Below are 22,236 nucleotides of genomic sequence, written 5' to 3'. Positions count from 1 at the left end.
GACAGGGAAGAAAGGTAGGTAAATGAATAACGAAAACGCACCCTGGGAAATGCTAACAGAACAGGGAATACAGTTCGAGCCTGAGGGATGGGGGTCAGGGGCTTCACAGAGGGGACACTGTCTGAGCTGGGTCTGGGGAGCCAGGCAGTAGCTGGTACCCTGGTGAAGGGGCTAAAGAAAGGGAAGTCATGCCAGCTGGAGGGAACAGCATGTCTGCCACTCAGGTCCAAGCTGTTGCAAAGTGAAGGAATGTTCTTTGCACTTTTCTGGTATCTGACGAGCAGCCTAATTACGCTATCTGCAGTACTGAATGTTCAATGCGGTACTGAACATGCTTCTGCCCGATGCATGTGACGCTTCGGACTCCACAAGTTGACGGCAAACTACGCTGCTCGGTCCTCCGTTCTGAACAGCCATGCATCCCGTAACAATACCTGCCAGGTCTCTAAGGAGCTATGGCCAGGGGGATGAGGCTCATGTTTATTTTGTTACTAAAATATTTCCTTTCCTGATACCTTTTAGCCCATAAGCCTTTCAGGATTTGCACTTAACACTACTTAAAGGTCTTCTGCCAAAAACAGAACAGCTCCTGGGTCTATTAAGTGTTCACTGAGGCCCACATCTCCACCTGGCCAGAGTGTTTGAACTGCTCCACACACACCAACACTGCTCCCCTCTCAGCCCCTGAAGAGCAGGGACACTCACAGGCTGGTGATCATTTTGCCGACAGAAAGAGAGAGACGGCAGGACTGAGAAAGGCGATCTGCAGGGAGAAGAGCAGGGAGGAGTGCAAATCTGGAATCCACAGTGTGTCAGCTCCAGCTCCGTGGGCCTCGTCCTCAAGGTGCCCTTCAAGCGGGAGGGGGCTAATGGTAGCGAGCCTGGAAGTACAAGGCTTCTCACTTTGTGCCTCTGCTCTCCCATTACTTTAACAGGCTGCAGTGCTATTTCATAGATATATACTTGTGCCTGTATCAGAGATAGATGCGTATGAACTTTATAAACAGGACTAAGTGCTATCAGCTTGTTATTTTTCGTAGGGGCTGGATTTATGAGCTTTACCCAAAGTGAAGTGCTTATAATTTATCAACCTAGAATGTTTTAAGTAAATAGCACTAAGCACTCACCCTCTGCAGCAGGGAACAGAGAGCTTTTCTGCTGTAGGAAGCAACTGGCATCAATAAACTACATGTTGATTGGGGTCTATTACCCCAGGAAATTTATGAATAGCAACCACAATGGTCGTCTTACAGTTGGCCAGGTTTGGACACACAGCCCTAAAATTTCTTTCTTTTGAGCCTTCACACTGCATTCTCCCACTCCTTTCTCTGGGCCATGCAGCCATCAACAATCAAATCCCTCTCCTTCTTACGGATAGAACCAGGGAGGGTCAACAGGAAACCAGCCAGCCACATGGTGGGAAAAGGCCATGGCTGAACAACACGATTAAACGACAACTTTTTTGAAGAAAGAGAATCGAATTTGGCCGCCATATGTGAAATGCCCGAGAATTAGGCCACAGAGAAACTTCGACTTTACAGAGAAGACTCAGATCTGGGAAAAGCTACAGAGAAACAATACTCCATTTCATAGAGGTCTGGGGGACTACATATTTTGGCCACACAAAGAATGCTATTCGATTAGCTATCTATTACACAAAAGATGAAAGAGAACAACAGACCAGACAAACCCAGCATTCACTTCTTAGGGTTTAGCTCACAAGCTGCCCTAGTATTTGCCATAAAAACTGTAAAGAGGCTGGCCCCCTTACATATAGAGTGATGAAGGAACTGGGTCTCTCTGTGCTCAGGATATGTGCCACGTGCCTACCACTTTCAGAAACAGAAAACCAAGGATGACTGTGATTTCCCCTCTCAATATTTATCCCTGACCGACTTCTGCAGTCATGACTAGCCTACAAGAACTGGTTTATAAAAGTCTAGAAAACTTAAGATGTTAACCTAAAACAACTTTTATTTAACCATTTTGGAGGGAAAAAAACCTAGATGACAAATACTTCTATTTATAAGATAAACAAAATGGAAAAAGTTACAAAAAGGATTCTGCTGTGCAGTAAGTGAATGAGGAGCTCCATTAACATCTATTCTGGTTAATCAATGAGGATAAAAAAGTGTAGTATGCAGAGGTAAAACCGACAGGACCCATTTCAGGATGTGGTATCATCACACTACAGAAGCGGGTTCTTGTGTTTCATGAGCCGAAATTGCAAAACTATCGAGTCATGTCTTGGCACAAGTAAAGGATATCCCAAGCCTAATCAGCCATTATTTCCCAACACAAGGGAAAGGGGGATCCTCCAAAAAAGAGACTAATTTCTTTGCTCTATCAATCACAACCCCTACATCCCTCATCTAAATCCGAGCAAAAACCTCTTTGCAAAAAACCCCACCTCCAATCTCTTGCCTGTCAGTTTCTGCCTTAACCCCAGCCAGTAAATTTCCTCTCCCAGTCCTTAAATCATCTGCTGTTTGCCAAATCCATTTAAATTAATGGTTTCAAGGCCCTCCACCAATTACTTCCTCCCTGCAACCAATTACCCTGCTTGTTAAAACCCAGCCTGTGCCCTCCCCAGTCAGCAAACCTACGTGCTTCCATTTATCCAGAACCAGATTCTTCTAAAGTCCATCCCTCACCTCACTACTGTCTCCTCCCCCATCCAACTCCAGATAAGAGAGTCAGTATGTACTTTACATACACAGAAAAAGGAGGTGTTTGTCTTTCCCCAAGGTTCCTGTCTTTCCTCCAGTCTTACAGGTCACAAACTCCTTGAAGGCAAGGGTTACTACGCACACATCACACAGACACACACACTTTAGGTCTCCCAGAACCCAAGCAGGTGCGGCTTAACCTGTGGCCACCCTGTGCATGCTTCCGGTTGCCTGATGATGTTCATGGTGATGATGATGATGATGACCAAATGAGGCTTCTGAGGGGAATAGTCTTCTAAGTCATGATTGTAATGAAGAAGCAAGAAATTTATGACACTCCGTGTTAAAATTCAAACTGCAGAATTGGGCCTTAAGGTATGTATTTTCCCCCCTTTGGTGACACATACTAATTTCTTCTCTCTAAAAATTCCTTGGCAAGGAAATCCAAATCTCAGAGAACCAACCAAGAAAAATTTCCACAGAACCAAAGAAACGAGTAAGAAACAAGTCACAGACCCTTGGGAAGCCACAAAATGGAGGTTTTAAACCCTCAGTCTTTTGAAACTAAATGAATGATAGTTTTCTAGGGGAAAAAAGAAGTCCTTATTTTTGTAGCTTCTGGCATGTTTCCTGCTACAGTGGAGAGAGGTTATGTGAGCAGCAGTGAACCCAGAGAATGGATCTGGATCCTAAACTCCCTCCCTTTACCACACACACAAGCCCATATATAATCCTGAGTGAGCCACACAACTCCACTGGGCTTCGGTTTCTTCTTCTGTCAATCTCTTATGCCCCATGCAAGGCCCCAATTCTATGATGTTATGAAAAAAGATGAGGCATTTCAAAGTCAGCTGACAGATGACAGAGCGAAAAGAAACAATACAGTTATAGTGTTATAAAAGCAATACAGTCCCCCAAAAGCCAAGGAGACAATCTCTATCTTTGGAATTTAGCTCACAACATGAGAGCAATCACAGCCTTGTCAAATAGCTACAAAACCCCCAAACCTGCTGTGTTGGGAAAGTCACTTAACCTCTCCGGGTCTCAGCTTCCACAGTCATCAAGTGGTCTTGGAGGATTAACACCCTCTGAGTCTATGAGCTCGAGATGGTTTTGTATAAACCATGTGGCACTTTGTCCACTGCTGTAATAATTTTCTAGGGGTATTTTTTGTGGGTTTTTTTTTTTAGATTTTCTTCATTTATTTGAGAGAGAGCAAGCGAGAAAGCATAAGCAGGGGGAATGGCAGTGGGGAGGGAGAAACAAACTCCCAGCTGAGCAGGGAGCCCTCAATGTGGGGCTGGATCCCAGGAGAGGATGCTTAACCAACCAAGCCACCCAGGCGCCCCAATACTTTACTTTTAATTCTGTAACATTCCATTCTGTATCTTAAAGTCATTTCAGGCATGTAAATGACACTTGACACTTAATTTATGTGTGCTTTCTATGTGCTTTTTCCTTACTTAGGTCCTACTATTGCTGCTGTGTTTCTTACTCATAATAATCAAGAGCTGACTATATTAAGAATAAACTCTCTAATGTAACAAAAGTGGTCATTGTAATGCTGCTGAAAAATAACCTTCTTTTAGCACCTAGCACCCTGCTGATATTCAGCAAATATCAACAATCACAAATGTTGAAATACTGAGAATAATTCCGCAGAGAGCTACAAATAGGAAACAATCGTAGATTCAATGCAGGTAGACACAGAGCTAAATTTTAAATGTCTAAATAGATAAAACCAACAGACCGAAATAAAACCCATGATAAAGTATCAACCAATTGATTAACTCCTCCTGCCCTGGACATCACAAAAATTACAGTCTGTATTTAAAAGAACATTCTTTAAAAAAACTTCCCACCAAAACAGAGCTAGAGCATTAATCCATTCATGCAAACCGGCTCATGAAGAACCCCAGCTCTAGCCTGGAAAGAAATTTTTTAAAAAGATTTTATTTATTTGACAGAGATCACAAGTAGGCAGAGAGGCAGGAAGAGAGGGGATGAGGGAAGCAGACTCCCCCCTGAGCTGAAAGCCCAATGAGGGGCTGACCCAGGACCCCAGGATTACAACCTGAGCCAAAGGCAGAGACTTTAACCCACTGAGCCACCCAGGTGCCCCTGGAAAGAAATTTTAAACATTCGGGTTCCATTTCTAGGTTGACTTTTTAATTCCATTTCATAGTCATTGGCGATGTTGACACTGGTGTAACAACGCTGGAAGGATTAGGTATGAGTGCACAGGGCTGGTAAACACGTCTGCAAATGGATGAGAACTACTGTGAGTTGTAAATTTCTTTAATACATTTATGAGACCTTTTTTTTTAAGACTTTTATTTATTTGACAGAGGGAGACACAGCAAGAGAGGAAACACAAGCAGGAGTGGGAGAGGGAGAAGCAGGCTCTCCGCTGAGCAGGAAGCCCGATGTGGGGCTTGATCCCAGGACTCTGGGATCATGACTCGGGGACTCAAAATGATGACTCAAAGTCCAGGACTCTGGGATCATGACCTGAGCCAAAGGCAGACACTTAACTGACTGAACCACTCAGGCGCCCCTCTGAGACTCTTTTTTAATCTCCAGTCAATCTCCAATCAATACACTAGATAAAGAAACTGTTGCTGAATTTAAAACTTTAGATCAGTTCAGATAAGTTTAATAATGACTCTGGGCTTTGGTTTTAAGTTTTACCTGAAAGTCAAATGATCAAAACAACTACAACTAGGAGATTAAAACTGGCAAGGTGGATGGGGAAACTGTAAGTAACGTAACTCACTAACAGAGAACTTTTGGAAATTTCCAACGCTCAGTCCAAATTTGGCAAAGAAGGAAAAAGTCGGATGGTAGTGAGGGCTGGAAGAGGAAAAGGACCCAGTGACTTTATAATGTGCTCTGACCCCACCTAGTGGCGATTGGAGTGATTTCTAACGCCTTCAGTCTCCGCACTAGTGACTGAAGATTTAATTCGAGATTTTTTTCCTTCTGAAGTCAGCACTAGTTTGGTAATAAATTTTTACGTGCTAAAAATGTACTAAAACATGTGGATTTAGAATCTAAATTAGACAAAGCATAGACAGGAGGATGGAACACATCATCCTATAACAAACCAGAGAAGCCTCATCACCAGCTGGCTAAAAAGATTAGCAGCTCTGAGAAAACTCAATTCTGGGTTTTTAAGACCTCAAATGCCTTTAACTTCTAAAATTGAAAATAAACAAGCACCAAAAATGTTCTTGGACAAGAATGCAAAACTAGCAGGAATAACTGGAAAAGTCATTAGAAACAAAAAAAAAAGGGGGGGGGGATTAACACACTGGGGACAAAAGAACAGGGAGTAAAAATGGCAGAAGAGAATCCTGCTATCACAGTGGATATCAAGCTAGACAGAAATCAATTACAAATAAATCTTTAAACAGAAATATGGTGTCAGATACAGTTTATAATTAGAGTCGAAGAGTCTACAATTGCAAAGGCATGGATAATCTGAAAAAGATTAAAAAAAAATGAAGATGATTAAAGGAGAAAAGTCAGGGGCGCCTGGGTGGCTCAGTGGGTTAAGCCTCTGCCTTTGGCTTGGGTATGGTCTCGGGGTCCTGGGAGCCCCTGCGGGGAGCCAGCTTCCTGACCCTCCCCCTGCCTGCTGCTCTGCCTACTTGTGATCTCTCTCTCTCTGTCAAATTAATAAATAAAATCTTTAAAAATAATAGTAAAAATAAAAAATAAAGGAGAAAATTCAGAGTGCCTTCTAACATGAGAGCCTTCCGCTTTACTCCCACACTCCCATCTCATGATAACATGAGAAGCTAGTATTTACCAAGAGCTTCCTAGACAGGCCCTGGGATAAGTGCCCATAAAGGTCCACCTCATTCATTCACACTTTAAACAATCCTATATGAAAAATGGTATTTTTCTCGTTTTATAGATGTGGCAACTGAGGCTTAGAGAAGTAAGTCCAAGATCACTCAGACAGCAGGTGGCAGTGGTAGGACTTAAACCAACATACCCCTTTTATTGGGATGCCAGCTCTTGTTCCCTAAGCAATATCCTTCCTGTCCTCCAGCAGATTTTTCTCACACCTACATGCTCAAATCCTGAGATGGTTTCCTACTAAGAAGGAAATATGAAAGGGGGAGTTGTGCAATGAGCTTCTTCCGCCCAGATCACCTAAAATAGGATGCTAAAGCAGAAGGCCTTTGGAAATCAAGTTCTTTCCTCTCATTTTTCAGACTAGGAACTGAGGCCTAGAGTTGGGGGAAAGAAGAGACATGGCCAAGATCACACAGAGGAGCTCTGCCTAGAAGCTAGGGGTTGTTCAAATACCAGTTCAGGGCTCTCAACGGGTTTATACAAGTAACATCCTGATTACACACCCAGACCAGATACAGGAAATGTGCTGACCTCCTGAGCACTATGCTGGCTAGGCTTGACTGAAAAATTGCCTCCTGCTTGGCTGGCCTTGAGGCCTGAGGACCAGCTCTAGACCTTGGTACCGCCTGAATCTGGGGCCTAGAGTTCCCCTACTCATTCTTTGTCACAGAAGGCCCTGATCCCTGGCCTCATCCTCCTAGTGCCCAGGCCTTTGGATTCAGTCCAGTTTTGTCCCAGGCCCTAGCTAGTTCAGGTTTTGGCGTGACACCTGGCCCAGAATGTTTGTCTTCTAATTGGGCTCTTTGTTTCTAAACTCTTCCCATTCCCACCCCCAAACATTTCAAGTCAATCTGCATGGAGACCACTTTAAATCACCATGATCACTATGGAAATCTGGGACCTTCCCTCTTAAATATCTTTCTGTGTGCCGGAATGCCTTAAATATTGGCTATTCTAAACCTGAACTGAAGCAGGGAGTGGGGGAAAAGGAGGTGGATTTCAAAGTTAAATAACTTTTCAAAACACATGAAAAGGTCTCAGAATAGAGAGGTTAACCAATTGCTATTTATGTGCACACACCAAATTTAAGAAAATATCAGGCTGAATAATAGGGAAGAATATTCGGACCACAAAGCTTATTAAATATGCAACCAGAAAATACTGAACTGTTGCAAAAGAAGGTCAAAGGCAAGGAATATTAAGCCAAAGGCAAGGAATTGCAAACAGGATCATGGCAAGTGAAAAGGATTCACTTATGGAAAGTGTCCATCTGATTCAAAGGAAAACCAGACACTGATCCAATGCAACAGAGGTCATCAGTAACATCATCCACTGGCCAAAATTTAAGTCCACTGGCAAGTTCACAAAATGTTTTGAAATGGTATCTTATGGCAAATGCAAAAAAAAACAAATAATAATGCCATAGACAAATGATTGAGTTAGAAAGTCTAAGTACTTTACCAACGACTCAGTTTTAATCCCTGTAACAATCCCTTGCAGGAAGAATTATTATGCTCCCCATTTTACAGATGAGGAAACAGGCATCTGAAGAGGATTAAGGAACCTGTCTAAGGTCATTGAGCTGGTTAGGGCAGAGCCAAGAATCAGGCTCCTGAGACCAAGCTCTCCCCAGATGCTCATAACCTCCAGGCTGTGCTGCCTGTCTGTCAGAGTCCAGACAAGTAAACTGGAACTTGAGCTAAGACCTCTCCAACTAGGGCGCCTGGGTGGCTCAGTCATTAAGCATCTCTCAGGTCATGATCCCAGGGTACTGGGATCAAGCCCCGCATCAGGCTCTCTGCTCAGTGGAGAGCATACTACTCCCTCTCCTACTCCCCCTGCTTTGTTCCCTCTCTCGCTGTGTTTTTCTCTGTCAAATAAATAAAAACCTTAAAAAAAAAAAAAGACCTCTCTAACTGACTTGAAAACTTCGTTGTGAGGTTCAAATAAGCACTGGTCATTAGTGAGATTCTCCCGCTGCTGTCTAACAGTCCCTGTCCTCTTCTTTCTCTTTCAGAATAGACAGTGGCTCTGCGGGGACTTTAAGCAAGCTATGTACCCTGCTGGAGTCTCCAATTCCCACTCTGAAAATGAAGCCAATGACAAGACCTCCATCCTAAGTAGGTCTTGATCACTGCTACGTCCACACGGGTACTCAGTAAATATCTGTTGAATGAATAAGTGAACGAGTCTCTGTTGTATCAAATGAGATAGTATATGTAAAGCATTTAGCATGGGACCTGGCACACAGTAACTGTTACTCCCTAGCCCTTCCTCCTACAAAAGAGCAGACATGGGGGCCAGCAGATGGCAGCACCAGCCAGTGTATGTCCGGCTTCCTTCTATCTTCACCAGCACAACTATATCCAGCATTCACCTGACTGCCGATGTCCCATATCCGCAGACCCAGGCCATCTGCGGGCATGCAAAAACCCCATGGGAAAATACGGATAAGGCAGAAACAATCTTTCTTCTGAAATAAGAAAAAAGGTTTCTCGGGGCACCTGGGTGGCTCAGTGGGTTGAGCCTCTGCCTTCAGCTCAGGTCATGATCTCAGGGTCCTGGGATCTAGCCCCCCATCGGGCTCTCTGCTCAGCAGGGAGCCTGCTTCCTCCTCTCTCTCTGCCTGCCTCTCTGCCTACTTGTGATCTCTGTCAAGTAAATAAATAAATAAAATCTAAAAAAAAAAAAGAAAAGAAAAGAAAAAAGGTTTCTCAGTGCCCTCATATAGAGTCCCATTACTATACACAACTAGCAATGAAATGACCACCACTGCCCTCCAGAAGTCTGCATCCTTAGAAGGGAAGCATCTGCCTAAATCTTCAAGTGTCTGGGTTGTAACATCTTACTGAAAATACCAGGGTCGTTCTTTCTGTTTTCCCCTTTCAAAGGTTTCTACTTTTTGTCCACTTGTATGTTGGAATGATCTGTAATGCTGGTATTTAATCCAGTCATATTCCCACTTGGGTATGTGAAAACATTTGGGATGTCAACCAACAGAAGAAGGAGGCTTTGTTTCCAATATAAGATGGTATTAGAATCTCTCACAACTCAATTCGGAGAGCTTTTTCATATTGGCTCTTCTTACTGATAGATTGAATTACTAGAGTAAAATTCCAGCCTAGATAAGAAATAACATAACCGTTTAGCCTCCTGGCAAATTACGTTCAGCACCCACTTTCTCAAAATGACAAATATCAAATCTCTCAAGTGGAAAAATCCTCTGAAACAACAAGCCAACTGTGCAATGCAGCAAGTAGTGCAAGAAAGAGATTTATTCCCTATCTCTGCAGCAAAAAAGTCTGAACTTATTAGCATAAGGTAACATGATTCATATGTTAACTACCACTGAAATTGAATCCTTAGACCATCACCTACCCTTGACCTCAAAAAAGTCAAGAATTCATCAAATAACATCTCTCCTCTTTTTTTTTCCAAATGCATCTGTCATCTCCTTGCATTAGTACCTTCCTCAGTTAATGTACAACATAAAAATAGCAAGAGAGAAAGACTGATAGTTTCTTAGAGCTCTATCCTCATAAATCAAACTACTGTTACTGGCTTTTTTTTTTTTTAGATTTTATTTATTTGACAGAGAGAGAGAGAGATCACAAGTAGGCAGAGAGGCAGGCAGAGAGAGAGGGGAAGCAGGCTCCCTGCTGAGCAGAGAGCTGATGTGGGGCTCCATCCCAGGACCCTGAGATCATGACCCTAGCCAAAGGCAGAGGCCTAACCCACTGAGCCACCCAGGTGTCCCTACTGTTACTTTTTAAACAGAATATTTGAACATACTCATTTACAAACAGGTATTTACACTGAAAAGTCACTGAAATGCAACAGCTTGACAAATCATAACAGGGCAGTAACCATGGTGACCTGAGCTGCCTCCTACTTTTAGCCAACTATAGTCCCTTCTAGTTCTTACTTTCTGCCTGGCACTATGCATTCCATGAATCCTTATAAAATCTTGCAAGGCCAAATAAATAAATAAAACAAAAATTCCATTTTACTGACGTGGAAACTGAGGTCCAAAGAGCTTAGGTATCTTATCTAAGCCAGGAGTAGGTTAGCTGGAATTCAAGCCCAGACCTATTTTATTTCAAAGCCTATACACTTTCCACTAATGCTTTGCTACTCAAGGGGTGGTCCCTAAATCAGCAGCCCTGGCATCATTTGAGAATGTGTTAGAAATGCAGAATTCTCAGTCATACTATAGAAGTACAGAGTCAGAATTCTCATTTTATCAAGATCCCAGGTCATTTACTGGCACATTTAAGTTTGACAGACTCTAAGCTATACCATTCTGACTCTCTAAATATCACTACTCTTACCTTCTTCTATAGATTAGTGGTTCTCAACACGATGGCAGGGAGAGGGGGAGAAGAAAGGGTACTCCTCCCCGCCAGGGACACTTGATGATGTCTAAAGACATTTTTGGTTGTCTCAGCTGGGAGGGTGGGGAGGTGCTACTGGCATCTAGCGGTGCTTCTAAACATCCTACAGGGCACAGGACAGCTGCGGCCCTGACAAAGAATTATTCAGCCAAAATATCAATAGTGCCAAGGTTGAGGGGTGCCTGGGTGGCTCAGTGGGTTAAAGCCTCTGCCTTCGGTTCAGGTCATGATCTCAGGGTCCTGGGATCGAGCCCCGAATCGGGCTCTCTGCTCATCAGGGAGCCTGCTTTCTTCTCTCTCTGCCTGCCTCTCTGCCTACTTGTGATCTCTGTCTCTGTCAAAAAATAAATAAATAAATAAAATCTTAAAAAAAAAAAAAATAGTGTCAAGGTTGAGAAGCCCTGCGATAGCTGGTAATATTGTACATTCTCTTTGGGTCTGGGGTCTGTTTAAAGAAAAAAAGAAGGGTGCCTGGGTGGCTCAGTGGGTTAAAGCCTCTGCCTTCAGCTCAGGTCATGATCCCAGGGTGCTGGGATCGAGCCCCGCATCGGGCTCTCTGCTCAGTGGGGAGCCTGCTTCTCCGTCTCTCTCTGCCTACCTCTCTGCCTACTTGTGACCTCTGTCTGTCAAAGAAATAAATAAAATATTTAAAAAAAAAAAAAAAAAGAAGAGATTTTCATGGTAGAATTGTGAAGAATTCTCATACAAAATCCCTTTCCCTACCGGTCAGTCTCTCATAATCTCTCACAGCATTTGCCAAACAGAAACTTGGATCAGGGGGTCAAATGGCTGGCTCAGTTGGTAAAGCATGTGACTCTTGATCTCAAGGATGTGAGTTCAAGTCCCACACTGGGTATGGAGATTACATACATACATACATACATACACACATAAATAAGATATATTAGGGATCAGCAAACTATGGCCCACAACACAAAGCTAATTTGCCCTCTATTATTGTACCATCTGAGAGCTGAGAGTAATTTTTCCATCTTTAAATGTAAAATTTACTCATTTATTTATTTTTAAGATTTTATTTCTTTATTTGAGAGAGAGAGAGCACAAGCAGTGGGAGAGGCAGAGGAAGAGGGAGAAGCAGTCTCTCCGCTGAGCAGGGAGCCAATGTGGGGCTCAATCCCAGGACCCCAGGATCATGACCTGAGCCGAAGGCAGACACTTAATGACTGAGCCATCCAGGTGGCCCCTTAAGTGTAATTTCTGAAACATTTCATCACTTGTGAAAATTATATGAAATTCAAATTTCAGTGTTCACAAATAGTTTTACTGGAACAAAGTCATGTCTTTTGTTCCCATTTTGTCAAAGGCCACATCTTCCTTAACACAGCCTGAGATTTAACTCATGTACCTTAAAAATTCACCTATTTAAAATGCACAGTTCAGGGAACCTGTGTGGCTTAGTCAGTTGGGTGGCAGCCTTCAGCTCAGGTCATGATCGCAAGGTTCTAGAATCAAGCCCCACATCGGGCTCCCTGCTCAGTAGGGAATCTGCTTCTCCCTCTCCCTGACTCATGTTCTCACTCACTCTGCTCTCTCTCTCTCATAAATAACCTTTTTTTAAAAAATGCACAATTCAGGGGCACCTGGGTGGCTCAGTGTGTTAAAGCCTCTGCCTTCGGCTCAGGTTATGATCCTGGGGTCCTGGGATTGAGCCCCGCATCAGGCTCTCTGCTCGGCGGGGAGCCTGCTTCTCTGCCTACTTGTGATCTCTGTCTGTCAAATAAATAAATAAAATCTTTTTTTTTTAAATGCACAATTCAATGGTTTCTAGAATATTTACGGTGTTGTGCAACCATGGCCCCTGTCAATTCTGGAATATATTCTTCACTCCACAAAGAAACCTTGCATCCCCTGGCTATCACTCCTGTATCCCTGTACCCTTTTCCCAGTTCTAAGCAACCACAAATCTACTTTTCATTTCCCTACATATCCCCACTCCAGACTTGCTGATGAATGAAATAATAAGTGCACTTTTGTGATTGCTGCTTCCACTTAGCAATAATGTTTTCAAGGTTTATCCATTTGTAGCATGTATTTATTATTTCATTCCTTCTTAGTGCCAAATAATATTTCATTGTACTGATATACCACCTTTTATTTACCCTTTCATCAGCTGATGGACATTTGGGTTGTTTCTACCTTTTGGCTCTTATAAATGTTGCTATAGATACCTGTGTACAAGTTTCTCTGTAGATACACATGAATTTCTCTTGAGTAGATACCTAGTAGTGGGATTGCTGGGTCAGATGATAACTCTATATTTAACTGTTTGAAGGAATGGCCAGACTGTTTCTCAAAGTTGCTGTACTGTTCTACAGTCCCATCATCAGTGTATAAGGGTTCCAATTTCCTCATATTCTCACCAACATTTATTATTATATGCCTTTTTTTTAAGATTTTATTTATTTATTTGACAGAGATCACAAGTAGGCAGAGCAGCAGGCAGAGAGAAAGAGGGGGAAGCAGGCTCCCTGCTGAGCAGAGAGTCCAGTATGGGGCTCGATCCCAGGACCCTGGGATCATGACCTGAATAGAAGGCAGAGGCTTAACCAGCTGAGCCACCCGGGCGCCCCATATTATATGACTTTTTGATTCTAATCATCCTAGTGGTTGGCTCTTATTGTGGTAAAGTGGTATCTCATGGGGTTTTTTTTTTCATGTCCCTGATGACTCATGATGTTGAGCATTTTTCATGTGCTTATTGGCCATTTGTGTATCTTCCTCAACAAAATGTCTATTCAGATCCTTTGCCCATTTTTTTAAAGTAAACTCTATACCCACCATGGGGCTTGAACTCACAACCCTGATATCAAGACTCATGCTCTACTGAAAAGCCAGTCAGGCACCCCTCAGTTGCCCACTTTCTAATTGAGTTATTTGCCTTCTTATTACTGAGCAATAAGAGTCCTTCATATATTTTAGATAGAAGAGCCTCATGAGATACATGATTTCCTAATATTTCTTTTCAGTTCTTGATGGCATCCCTCAAAGCATAAAAGTTTTTAATCTTGATGAAGTCAAGTCTATTACTTTTTCTTTTGTTACTCATGCTTTTGTTATATCTAAGAATCCTATGCCAAATCCAAAGTCATGAAGGTTTATCCCTGTTTTAACGGTATTATAGTTTTAGCTCTTATATTTACATCTTTGATGCATTTTTAATTTTTGTATGTGGTATGAAATAAGGGTTCAACTTCATTGTTTTGCATGTGGCTCACCAGTTGTCTCAGCACTGTTGGGAAGTCTATTCATTCCTCCATTGAACGGGTAGTAAGTTTTGAAATAAGGAAGTAAGAGTCTTCCTACTTTCCTCTCTTTTACAAGATTGTTTTAGCTATTGTAGATCCCTTGCAATTCCATATAAATTTTAAAATCAGATTTTCAATTTCTACAAAGAAATAAACTGGGATTCTGATAGGGATTATGCTGAATGAGTAGATCAGCTAGGGGAATACTGCCCCCTTAACAATGTTAAATCTTATGATCTATGAACAAGGGATACCTTTCCATTTCTTTAGGTCCTTTAATTTCTACCAACAATGTTTTAATAATTTTCAGAGTATAAGTTTTACACTTCATTGGTTAAATTTGTTCCTAAGTATTTTATACTTTTTGATACTATTGTAAATAGAATTTTCTTTTCATTTTCATATTGTTCGTGGCAAGCATATAAAATTACAAGTGATTTTCGTGTATTGCTCTTGTATCCTGCCACCTTGTTTAACTCATTTATTAGTTCAAATAGTTTTATAGGAAAATCCCTATAGGGGATTTCTTAGGTTCTCTATATGTGATCATGTTATCTCTGAATATATTTTTATTTTCTTCCTTTCCAATATGAATGTCTTTTATTTCATTTTCTTGCTTAAGTGTCCTGGCTAGAACCTCTAGCACACTGTTGAACTGAAGTGGCAAGATAGGGGCGCCTGGGTGGCTCAGTCGGTTAAGTGGCTGCCTTTGGCTCAGGTCATGATCCCCAGTCCTCAGATGGAGCCCACATAGGGCTCCCTGCTCAGTGGAGAGCCTGCTTCTCCCTCTCCCTGCCACTCTGCCTACTTGTGTCCTCTCTTTCTGTCAAATAAATAAATCTTTTTTTTTTTCAAATAAATAAATCTTTAAAAAAAAAAAAGTGGCAAGATAGGGGCACCTGGGTGACTCAGATGGCTAAGTGTCTGCCTTCAGCTCAGGTCATGATTTCAGGGTCCCAGAATCAACTCCCACAGCAGGATACCTGCTCAGCAGGGAGTCTGCATCTCCCTCTCCCTCTGTCTCTGTCTTTCCCCTTGCTCATTTTATGCGCTCTCAAATAAATAAAATCTTAAATTTTAAAAAAAGTAGCAAGATATCCTTGTCTTATTCCTATTCCTGATCTCACTATTAAGTATGATAGTTAGCTGCGGGTTCTTCAAAGATACTCTTTATCAGGTTGAGGAATCTGCCTTCTATTCCTATTTTATTCAGTGTTTTTTTCATGAAATGCTGCTTGATTTTGTCGAGTGCTTTTCTGGCATGTATTGAAATATGTGATTTTTTTTTATTCTATTGATATGATGTATTATGTTAATTGATTTTCAGATATTAAACCAACCTTGAATTCCTGGAATAAATCTCACTTGGTTATGATGTACGATATACATATATATGTATATCATATAGATAGATAGAGAGATGCTAGATTCAGTTTGCTAATATTTTTGTTAAGAATTTTTGCTTCCAGGGGTGCCTGGATGGCTCAGTTAAAGCCTCTGACTTTGACTCAGGTCATGATCCCAGGGTCCTGGGATCGAGCCCTGCGAGCCCCTGCTTTCCCCTCTCTCTCTCTGCCTGCCTCTCTGCCTACTTGTGATCTCTGTCTGTCAAATAAATAAATAAAATCTTTAAAAAAAAAAAAAAGAATTTTTGCTTCCAGGAGTACTTGGGTGGCTCAGTTGGTTAAGCATCTGCCTTCAGCTCAGGTAGAGATCCCAGGGTCCGGGGATTGAATCCTGTGGTCCTGCGTTGGGGCTCCCTGCTCAGCAAGGAGTCTGCTTCTCCCTATGCCCCGCCCCCCCAGCTCATGCTCTTTCTCTCTCACTCTCTATAAAATAAATAAAATTTTAAAAAATAAGAATTTTTGCTTCCATATTTTTTTCTAAGTAATCTACACCCAACATCGCTGGAACTCAAAACTCCAAGATCAAGAGTCACATGACCTACTGAGACAGTCAGGCACCCCGTTTTGCTTCCATATTCATAAGAGATCTTAGTCTCTAGTTTTCTTGTGATTGCTTTGTCAGCTTTTGGTATCAGGGTAATGCCAGCCTCATAAAATGAGTTGGGAAGTAGTCCCTGCTCTCCTTTTTTTTTTTTTTTTTTTTTTTTTTAAAGATTTTATTTGGAACGCCTGGGTGGCTCAGTGGGTTAAAGCCTCTGCCTTCAGCTCAGGTCATGATCCTAGAGTCCTGGGATCGAGCCCCACATCGGGCTCTCTGCTCCGCAGGGAGCCTGCTTCCTCCTCTCTCTCTGCCTGCCTCTCTGCCTACTTGTGATCTCTGTATGTCAAATAAATAAATAAAATCTTTAAAAAAAAAAAGATTTTATTTATTTGACAGAGAGAGATCACAAGTAGATGGAGAGGCAGGCAGAGAGAGAGATAGAGGGAAGCAGGCTCTCTGCGGAGTAGAGAGCCTGATGTGGGACTCGATCCCAGGACCCTGAGATCATGACCTGAGCCGAAGGCAGCAGCTTAACCCACTGAGCCACCCAGGCGCCCTCCTATTCTTTTGAAAGAGCATGTGAAGAACTGCTATTAATTGTCCTTGAAATGTTTGGTAGAATTCAGTAATAAAGCCATTTGGGCCTTTAGTACATACAGTCTGGACATTTCTTTGTGGGCGTTGTTATTACCAATTTAATCTCTTCACTGGTTATAGGTCTGTTCAGATTGTCTGTTTCTTCTCGAGTAAATTTTGGTAGTTGGTGTCTTTCCAGGAATTTGTCCATCTCATTTGAGTTATCTAATTATTTGGGGTACAGTTGTCATTTTATTTTTGTTTTCTATGTGTTTCACGTTTTTGTTTCTCCATCCCTCCTTTACTACTTGTTTTTACATTAGGTGAATATTTTCTAATGAAGCATTTACATTTATTTAGTGATTTCTTCATCATGCTTTTTAAGTGTTTTGGGGGAATTTTTTTAGTGGTTGCTCCAGAGTTTACCAGATAATCTTATCAGAATCAGCTTGAGATTTATACTAGTTTAATTCCAGTGATATATACATCCTATATATCTATATATAGAGATCCTATATCTATATATACCTATATATCCTTTCACTTTTCACCTTTTTTGTAGATTATTTATATTTGAATATTAAAATTATATATGTTGACAAGTTTTTTCTTTGAGCACTTTAAATATGTTATCCCATAGCCTCTGGCCTCCACAGTTTCTGCAGAGAAGACAGCTGTTAATCTTACTGGGGTTTCCTTGTATGTTATAAGTCCTTTTTCTCTTGCTTTCAAGATTTTCTCCTGGTCTTTGACTTTCTGCATTTTCCCTTTTTCTATTTGTGGATCTCTTTGTGTTCATCCTCCTTGGAGTCTACTGAGCTTCCTGAATGTCTACGCTATTGTTTTTCAATAAATTCAGAAAGTGTCAGCTACTGTTTTTTAAAATATTTTTTCTCTCTCCTCTCCTGGTATTCCCATACATATGTACACTTATGATTTCCCACATTTTTATGAGGCTCTGTACATTTTTCTTCATTGTTTTTTCTATTTTTCAGCTTGCATCATCTCTATCATTCTATCTTCAAGCAGGCTAATTCTTCAATCTGCCTGTTTGAATCTACTCTGAGCCCCTCTAATGAATTTTTAACTTCACTTGTGCTGCTTTACAACTCCAGAATTTTCATTTGGTTCTTTTCTGTAATTCCTACCTTTTAACTTGATCTTCTCTACTTGAGGTGAAAATGTCATACCTTCCTTCTTTAATCATGCTTTCCTTTAGTTCTGAGAATGTATTTGTAATGGTTATTGGAAATCTTTTCTGCTAAATCTGACATCTGGTCGCTCTCATGGCAATTTCTACTGCTAGTTTGTTTCCATCGTCTGGGTCATATTTCCCTACTTTTTTGCAAGTCTCACAATTTTTTTGCAGGAAACTGGACATTTTAAGTAATATATCATCTAAATAATATAGATACTGGACTGGTTCTCCCTACCCCAGCCCCAGGGCTTTTTATTGTTCTTTGCTTATTTAGTGATGGGCTGGAATGTTTTAGTGAAATCTATTTCATTCACATAGTGTTAAGGCCTATGATGTTGTTGTTCCTCAAAGACACACAAATTGTGGTTTCAGCTGGGCACTTTCTCTTCCCCTGATCACACCTAGCTGTTAAAACTCCTTTAATGGTGTCTTACTATTCTATTATTTTCAACCAGACCCTGGGGCATAACTTGGTCTACAAAATAATCCAATCAAAGGTGACTCTTTTGAGGGAACAGTTTATTCAATCCCATGAGGGATCTTCCCCACCCCATCTTAATCTTTGACTCTCTCCTGCAAAGTAGTGGGTCTACAGCCTAGGCTGTATCTTCATTAAAGCCATAATCTCCTCCCAACTCCCCTTTTTTTTTTGTTTGTTTGTTTTTGTTGTTTTTAAGATTTAATTTATTTGACAGAGAAAGAGAGAGACAGCGAGAGAGGGAACACCAGTAGGGGAAAGGGAAGGAAGGCAGCTTCCTGCCCAGTGGAGAGCCAGATGTAGAGCTCAATCCCAGGACCCTGGGATCATGACCAGAGCTGAAGGCAGACACTTAACACAGACACTTAACAACTGAGCCACCCAGGTGCCCCCAAATCCTCCAGTTTTTAAGAGTTCCCTTAGTCATAAACTTCTCCACATTTTGTTGCAAATGAAGTAACTGTCTTTGGGAAGAGAGCAGGAGCCACAGGTTTTAAAGCCTTCTTCTCCTTCTAGGTAAAATCTCTGAATCCTTGATGGAAGGGGTGGGATGGCACACAACAGCCTGAGATTTTCTCAGTTTGCCTCCTCTGGCATGGAACCACCATTATGCAAGCTGGGTCTGGGATGAGAGCAACTGGGGAGCCCCAGTAGTCATGTGCCATGCTCAAGGCACAGCTCCCATTCTGTGAGTAGGAGCTGGATAGAAGAAGGAAGACTCATATTTCAACTACACACACCTGGGACTGTCTCAGTAACAAATAGGCTTGAGCAGGATAAGAAACACTGAAGTACTGCTCCTCCTGGGAAGAAAGTGGTCTGACAGGGAGCTAGGGGAAGAGGGAGCCCTGTGTTCTGGACTGCAGCAGTCTGGAATGGAATCTCCACCTTGCTGAGTTGGAAGTGGGGAAGAGAGGTAGCAGCCTTGGTTCAAATACTATAGACTCTCACCTTTCTTAGCAAATTTTCGGATTTTCTTGAATAGATGTTTAATTCATTTGATAAATGTTTGCCCTTAGTGCCATTTCCAGATGGTTTAAATTGTTGAGTTTTTTTAAGTAATTTTCACCAGTCTTACAGACGAGCAACATCAATGACACCCCTCACACTGTCATGCTGGAAATGAATCCTAAGCTGCTTTTGTGCTATAATAGCTGAGCTGAAGAGCTAAGTGGTTGTAACAGAGATCCCATGGCCTGCAAAGCTGAAAGTATTTACTACGTGGCCCTTCACTGAAAAAGTTTGTCAATCCCTGACTTAGGTCACTACTGTCAATGCTGCTGTTTCACAGACCACACTTTGTACTAGCCAGGACTTAAATTACTTGAGAGACAGTACTTTTGGCTAAAAGTTTGACTTAAAATCCCACTTTGTCACTTACTAGATGATATATGGTTTGGGGTACCTACCTCATTGGGTAGTTGTGAGAATTAAATGTAGGAGCATCTGACACTTAGAATATATTCAACAAATAGTAACTGTTAATCATCATGATGTAAACTGCATCAAAAGTATTAGTCATCAACAGTTTCCTTTAAGGCTTTTGGAAAAGGGAAAGAAGTACAGACTTTCCAATATACAAGATGCAACTTTTAATGCCTGGGGCACATAATAATATCTAATGAAGTAAAATAAATAAATAAATAGACCCACAGAGCTGGAACTTAAGCCTGACACTGGAAACCAGAATTCGCCACCACGGATGCTTCCAGCCTCTTGAAGCAACAATGAATGAAAACCTTCAGGAAGTGCTTCCAAACCCAAAGCCCTATGAAAAATGAGCAGCAATTATCTTTAACGTGAGTGGGCCTAGATGGCTCCTTCCGGTTCTGGTCACCTCTGTCTATGCTCAGAGATGATATAAGCTGAATCCCTCAAGCTTCCACCTTGACTGTCAACGCAGCAGGGGCGCCCCAGTTGGTGCCCGACCCACGACGGGGCCCGGCGAGCGGGGATTCCGCCGGATTCCCCCAGGCTCCCGCTTGCCGCAGCCCGTCGGGGCTGCCAGCCGGTTACCTCGCAATTGAACTCCATCTCGGCGTCCATGGTGACGATCCGCACGGTGAACGTCTTGGGCTGCTTCCTCTTGAGAGAGCTGAAGCTCATACGGGAGGCGATGGCCCCGGCCATGGCGCGGGGCTCAGACCCGGGACCCTCGCGCCCCGAGGCCTGCGCTCTGGACCTGTTAGCCCCCCTGGAGGAGTCGCACAGGCCTCAGGGCCACCATGGTAGCCAACTGGCCGGCCTGGGAGCTGTCTGGTCGGCACGGGCCCCCAGCGGCCAGCATGGGCCGTGAGGACCCTGCCCCGGGAGCGTAAAGGGGAGTTGGGGGCGGGCCCTTACGGCCACGGAGACGAAACACGAGCCAGGACCGACGGGGTGGGCTCAGCCCGGCGCTCAGGAACTCGGGCCCGGGACGCTGGGGACGCCCCGGGACGGGGCCCCTAGACGGCAGCAGCCTAGCCCCCGCGCGCCTCTCAGCGGCCGGTGAAGGTCTCGGGGCCGCGCTGCGGCCAGGCGCGCACGTGCGCGCGTGGCTGTCACCGTCTCCGCTCCGCGCGCCCGCAGGAAGCGTCCCCTCCCCACAGACCCCGGCCTGCTCCCCGCCCCGCCCTCAGGCCCCAGATCATTACACACAGCGCAACCGAACAGGCGGCTCCCGCCCGGACTCTCCGGTTGGCCGAGAACCCCTAGGGAGGCGGGACTTTTCCCTCCCGTCCGCCCCACTTCAGAAAGGCCTCACCAATTGGAAGTTCCGCTGTGATTGGAGGCGCGGGCCTGGGCTAGGCGTTGAGTGGTCATAGAGGCAGTCACTCCGAACGCTTTTGTTCGCAGGGAGTACGCCTACTCTAGCAAGATTGGTTGAGGCATCGGAACTCGGCGCGCCTTCTCCCGGGAACCACGTAGCGGCTGGTCAGCAGTTGCGTGTAGGTCAGTGAGGGACTGCCAGTCAGACCAAGTACCTGCCGAGTGTGGCGCCCCAGCCGACTGTGTTTCGGACACCCGGCGGATAATCCTCCTTGGCACTTAATTGCATATACTGAGCTCTGTGTTTCTCAACTTTTAAATCACGTGGAGGCTGCTTAGGTTGCCGGTGCTCTCTCCCAGATCCTCTTTTAGGGAGAAATTGTATTATTACCAAGGGAGGATAATAATTTTACCTACCTCGTGGGGTTGTGGAGGAATTTAAGGTAGTTAAAACATATAAAGCTTTAAAGCGGTGGCTGGTACATACTAAATTGAAACCCATGAAATTGCGCTTTTTTGTAGGTATAAATTGGTCGGAAAATGAAAGCTTTTCTCGTTTTGTACTCTGACTTCCATTTTCAAACCATGTATGTGTTTTCTTTATTTCTTAAGTGTCACCAAGTTAAAATGGGTGTGTTGTGAGATGGGGAATATATAGTTTTCTGTATTAAAAAAAAAAAAAAAGCTTACTTTTAAATAACTCTTTTTTTTTTTTTTTTGACAGATAGAGGTCACAGGTAGGCAGAGAGAGAGAAGGAAGCAGGCTCCCCGCCGAGCAGAGAGCCCGATGTGGGGCTCTATCCCAGGACCCTGGAACCATGACCTGAGCCGAAGGCAGAGGCCTCAACCCACTGAGCCACCCAGGCGCCCCTTAAATAACTCTTAATGGTTGAGTAGAGACAATTTCCTGTGTTTTGACTGAAGAATAAGCAGTCCTTAAATGTTAACTATCATTAGCATCACCTCAGTACAGTTGGGAAAAGTGAGAGAAGCTCAGCAGGACAGAGCCACATGCTAACTATTATCTAGATAATGAGAAGCAAAGATGGGACTGAAAACCCAGATTTATCTCATCCAGAGCTTGCTAGCATTA

General features: G+C 43.0%; 1 protein-coding gene across 6 annotated transcripts in view; it reads right to left on the bottom strand.

Moving 5' to 3' along the window:
* NF2 (NF2, moesin-ezrin-radixin like (MERLIN) tumor suppressor) overlaps positions 1-21,057 on the bottom strand; it is a 79,112-nt gene extending 58,055 nt beyond the window's left edge. For 3 of the 6 annotated variants that reach the window (XM_004766468.3, XM_004766467.3, XM_045081511.1), the window contains exon 1: positions 20,412-21,052. In XM_004766468.3, coding sequence (XP_004766525.1) covers positions 20,412-20,525 — 114 coding nt within the window. In that variant the 5' untranslated portion in view covers positions 20,526-21,052. Of the gene's footprint in view, positions 1-20,411 lie in introns of all 6 variants that reach the window. The other 3 variants (XM_013063492.2, XM_045081513.1, XM_045081512.1) reach the window with 2 other exon arrangements.
* Positions 21,058-22,236: the final 1,179 nt, after the last annotated feature.

The sequence above is a fragment of the Mustela putorius genome, unplaced genomic scaffold (genome assembly GCF_011764305.1).
Source record: "Mustela putorius furo isolate JIRA1106 unplaced genomic scaffold, ASM1176430v1.1 tig00000578_pilon_pilon_pilon, whole genome shotgun sequence".
NCBI classification, from domain to species: domain Eukaryota; kingdom Metazoa; phylum Chordata; class Mammalia; order Carnivora; family Mustelidae; genus Mustela; species Mustela putorius.
The sequence above is the reverse complement of the archived record's forward strand: the minus strand, read 5'-3'. Positions and strand labels throughout refer to the sequence as shown.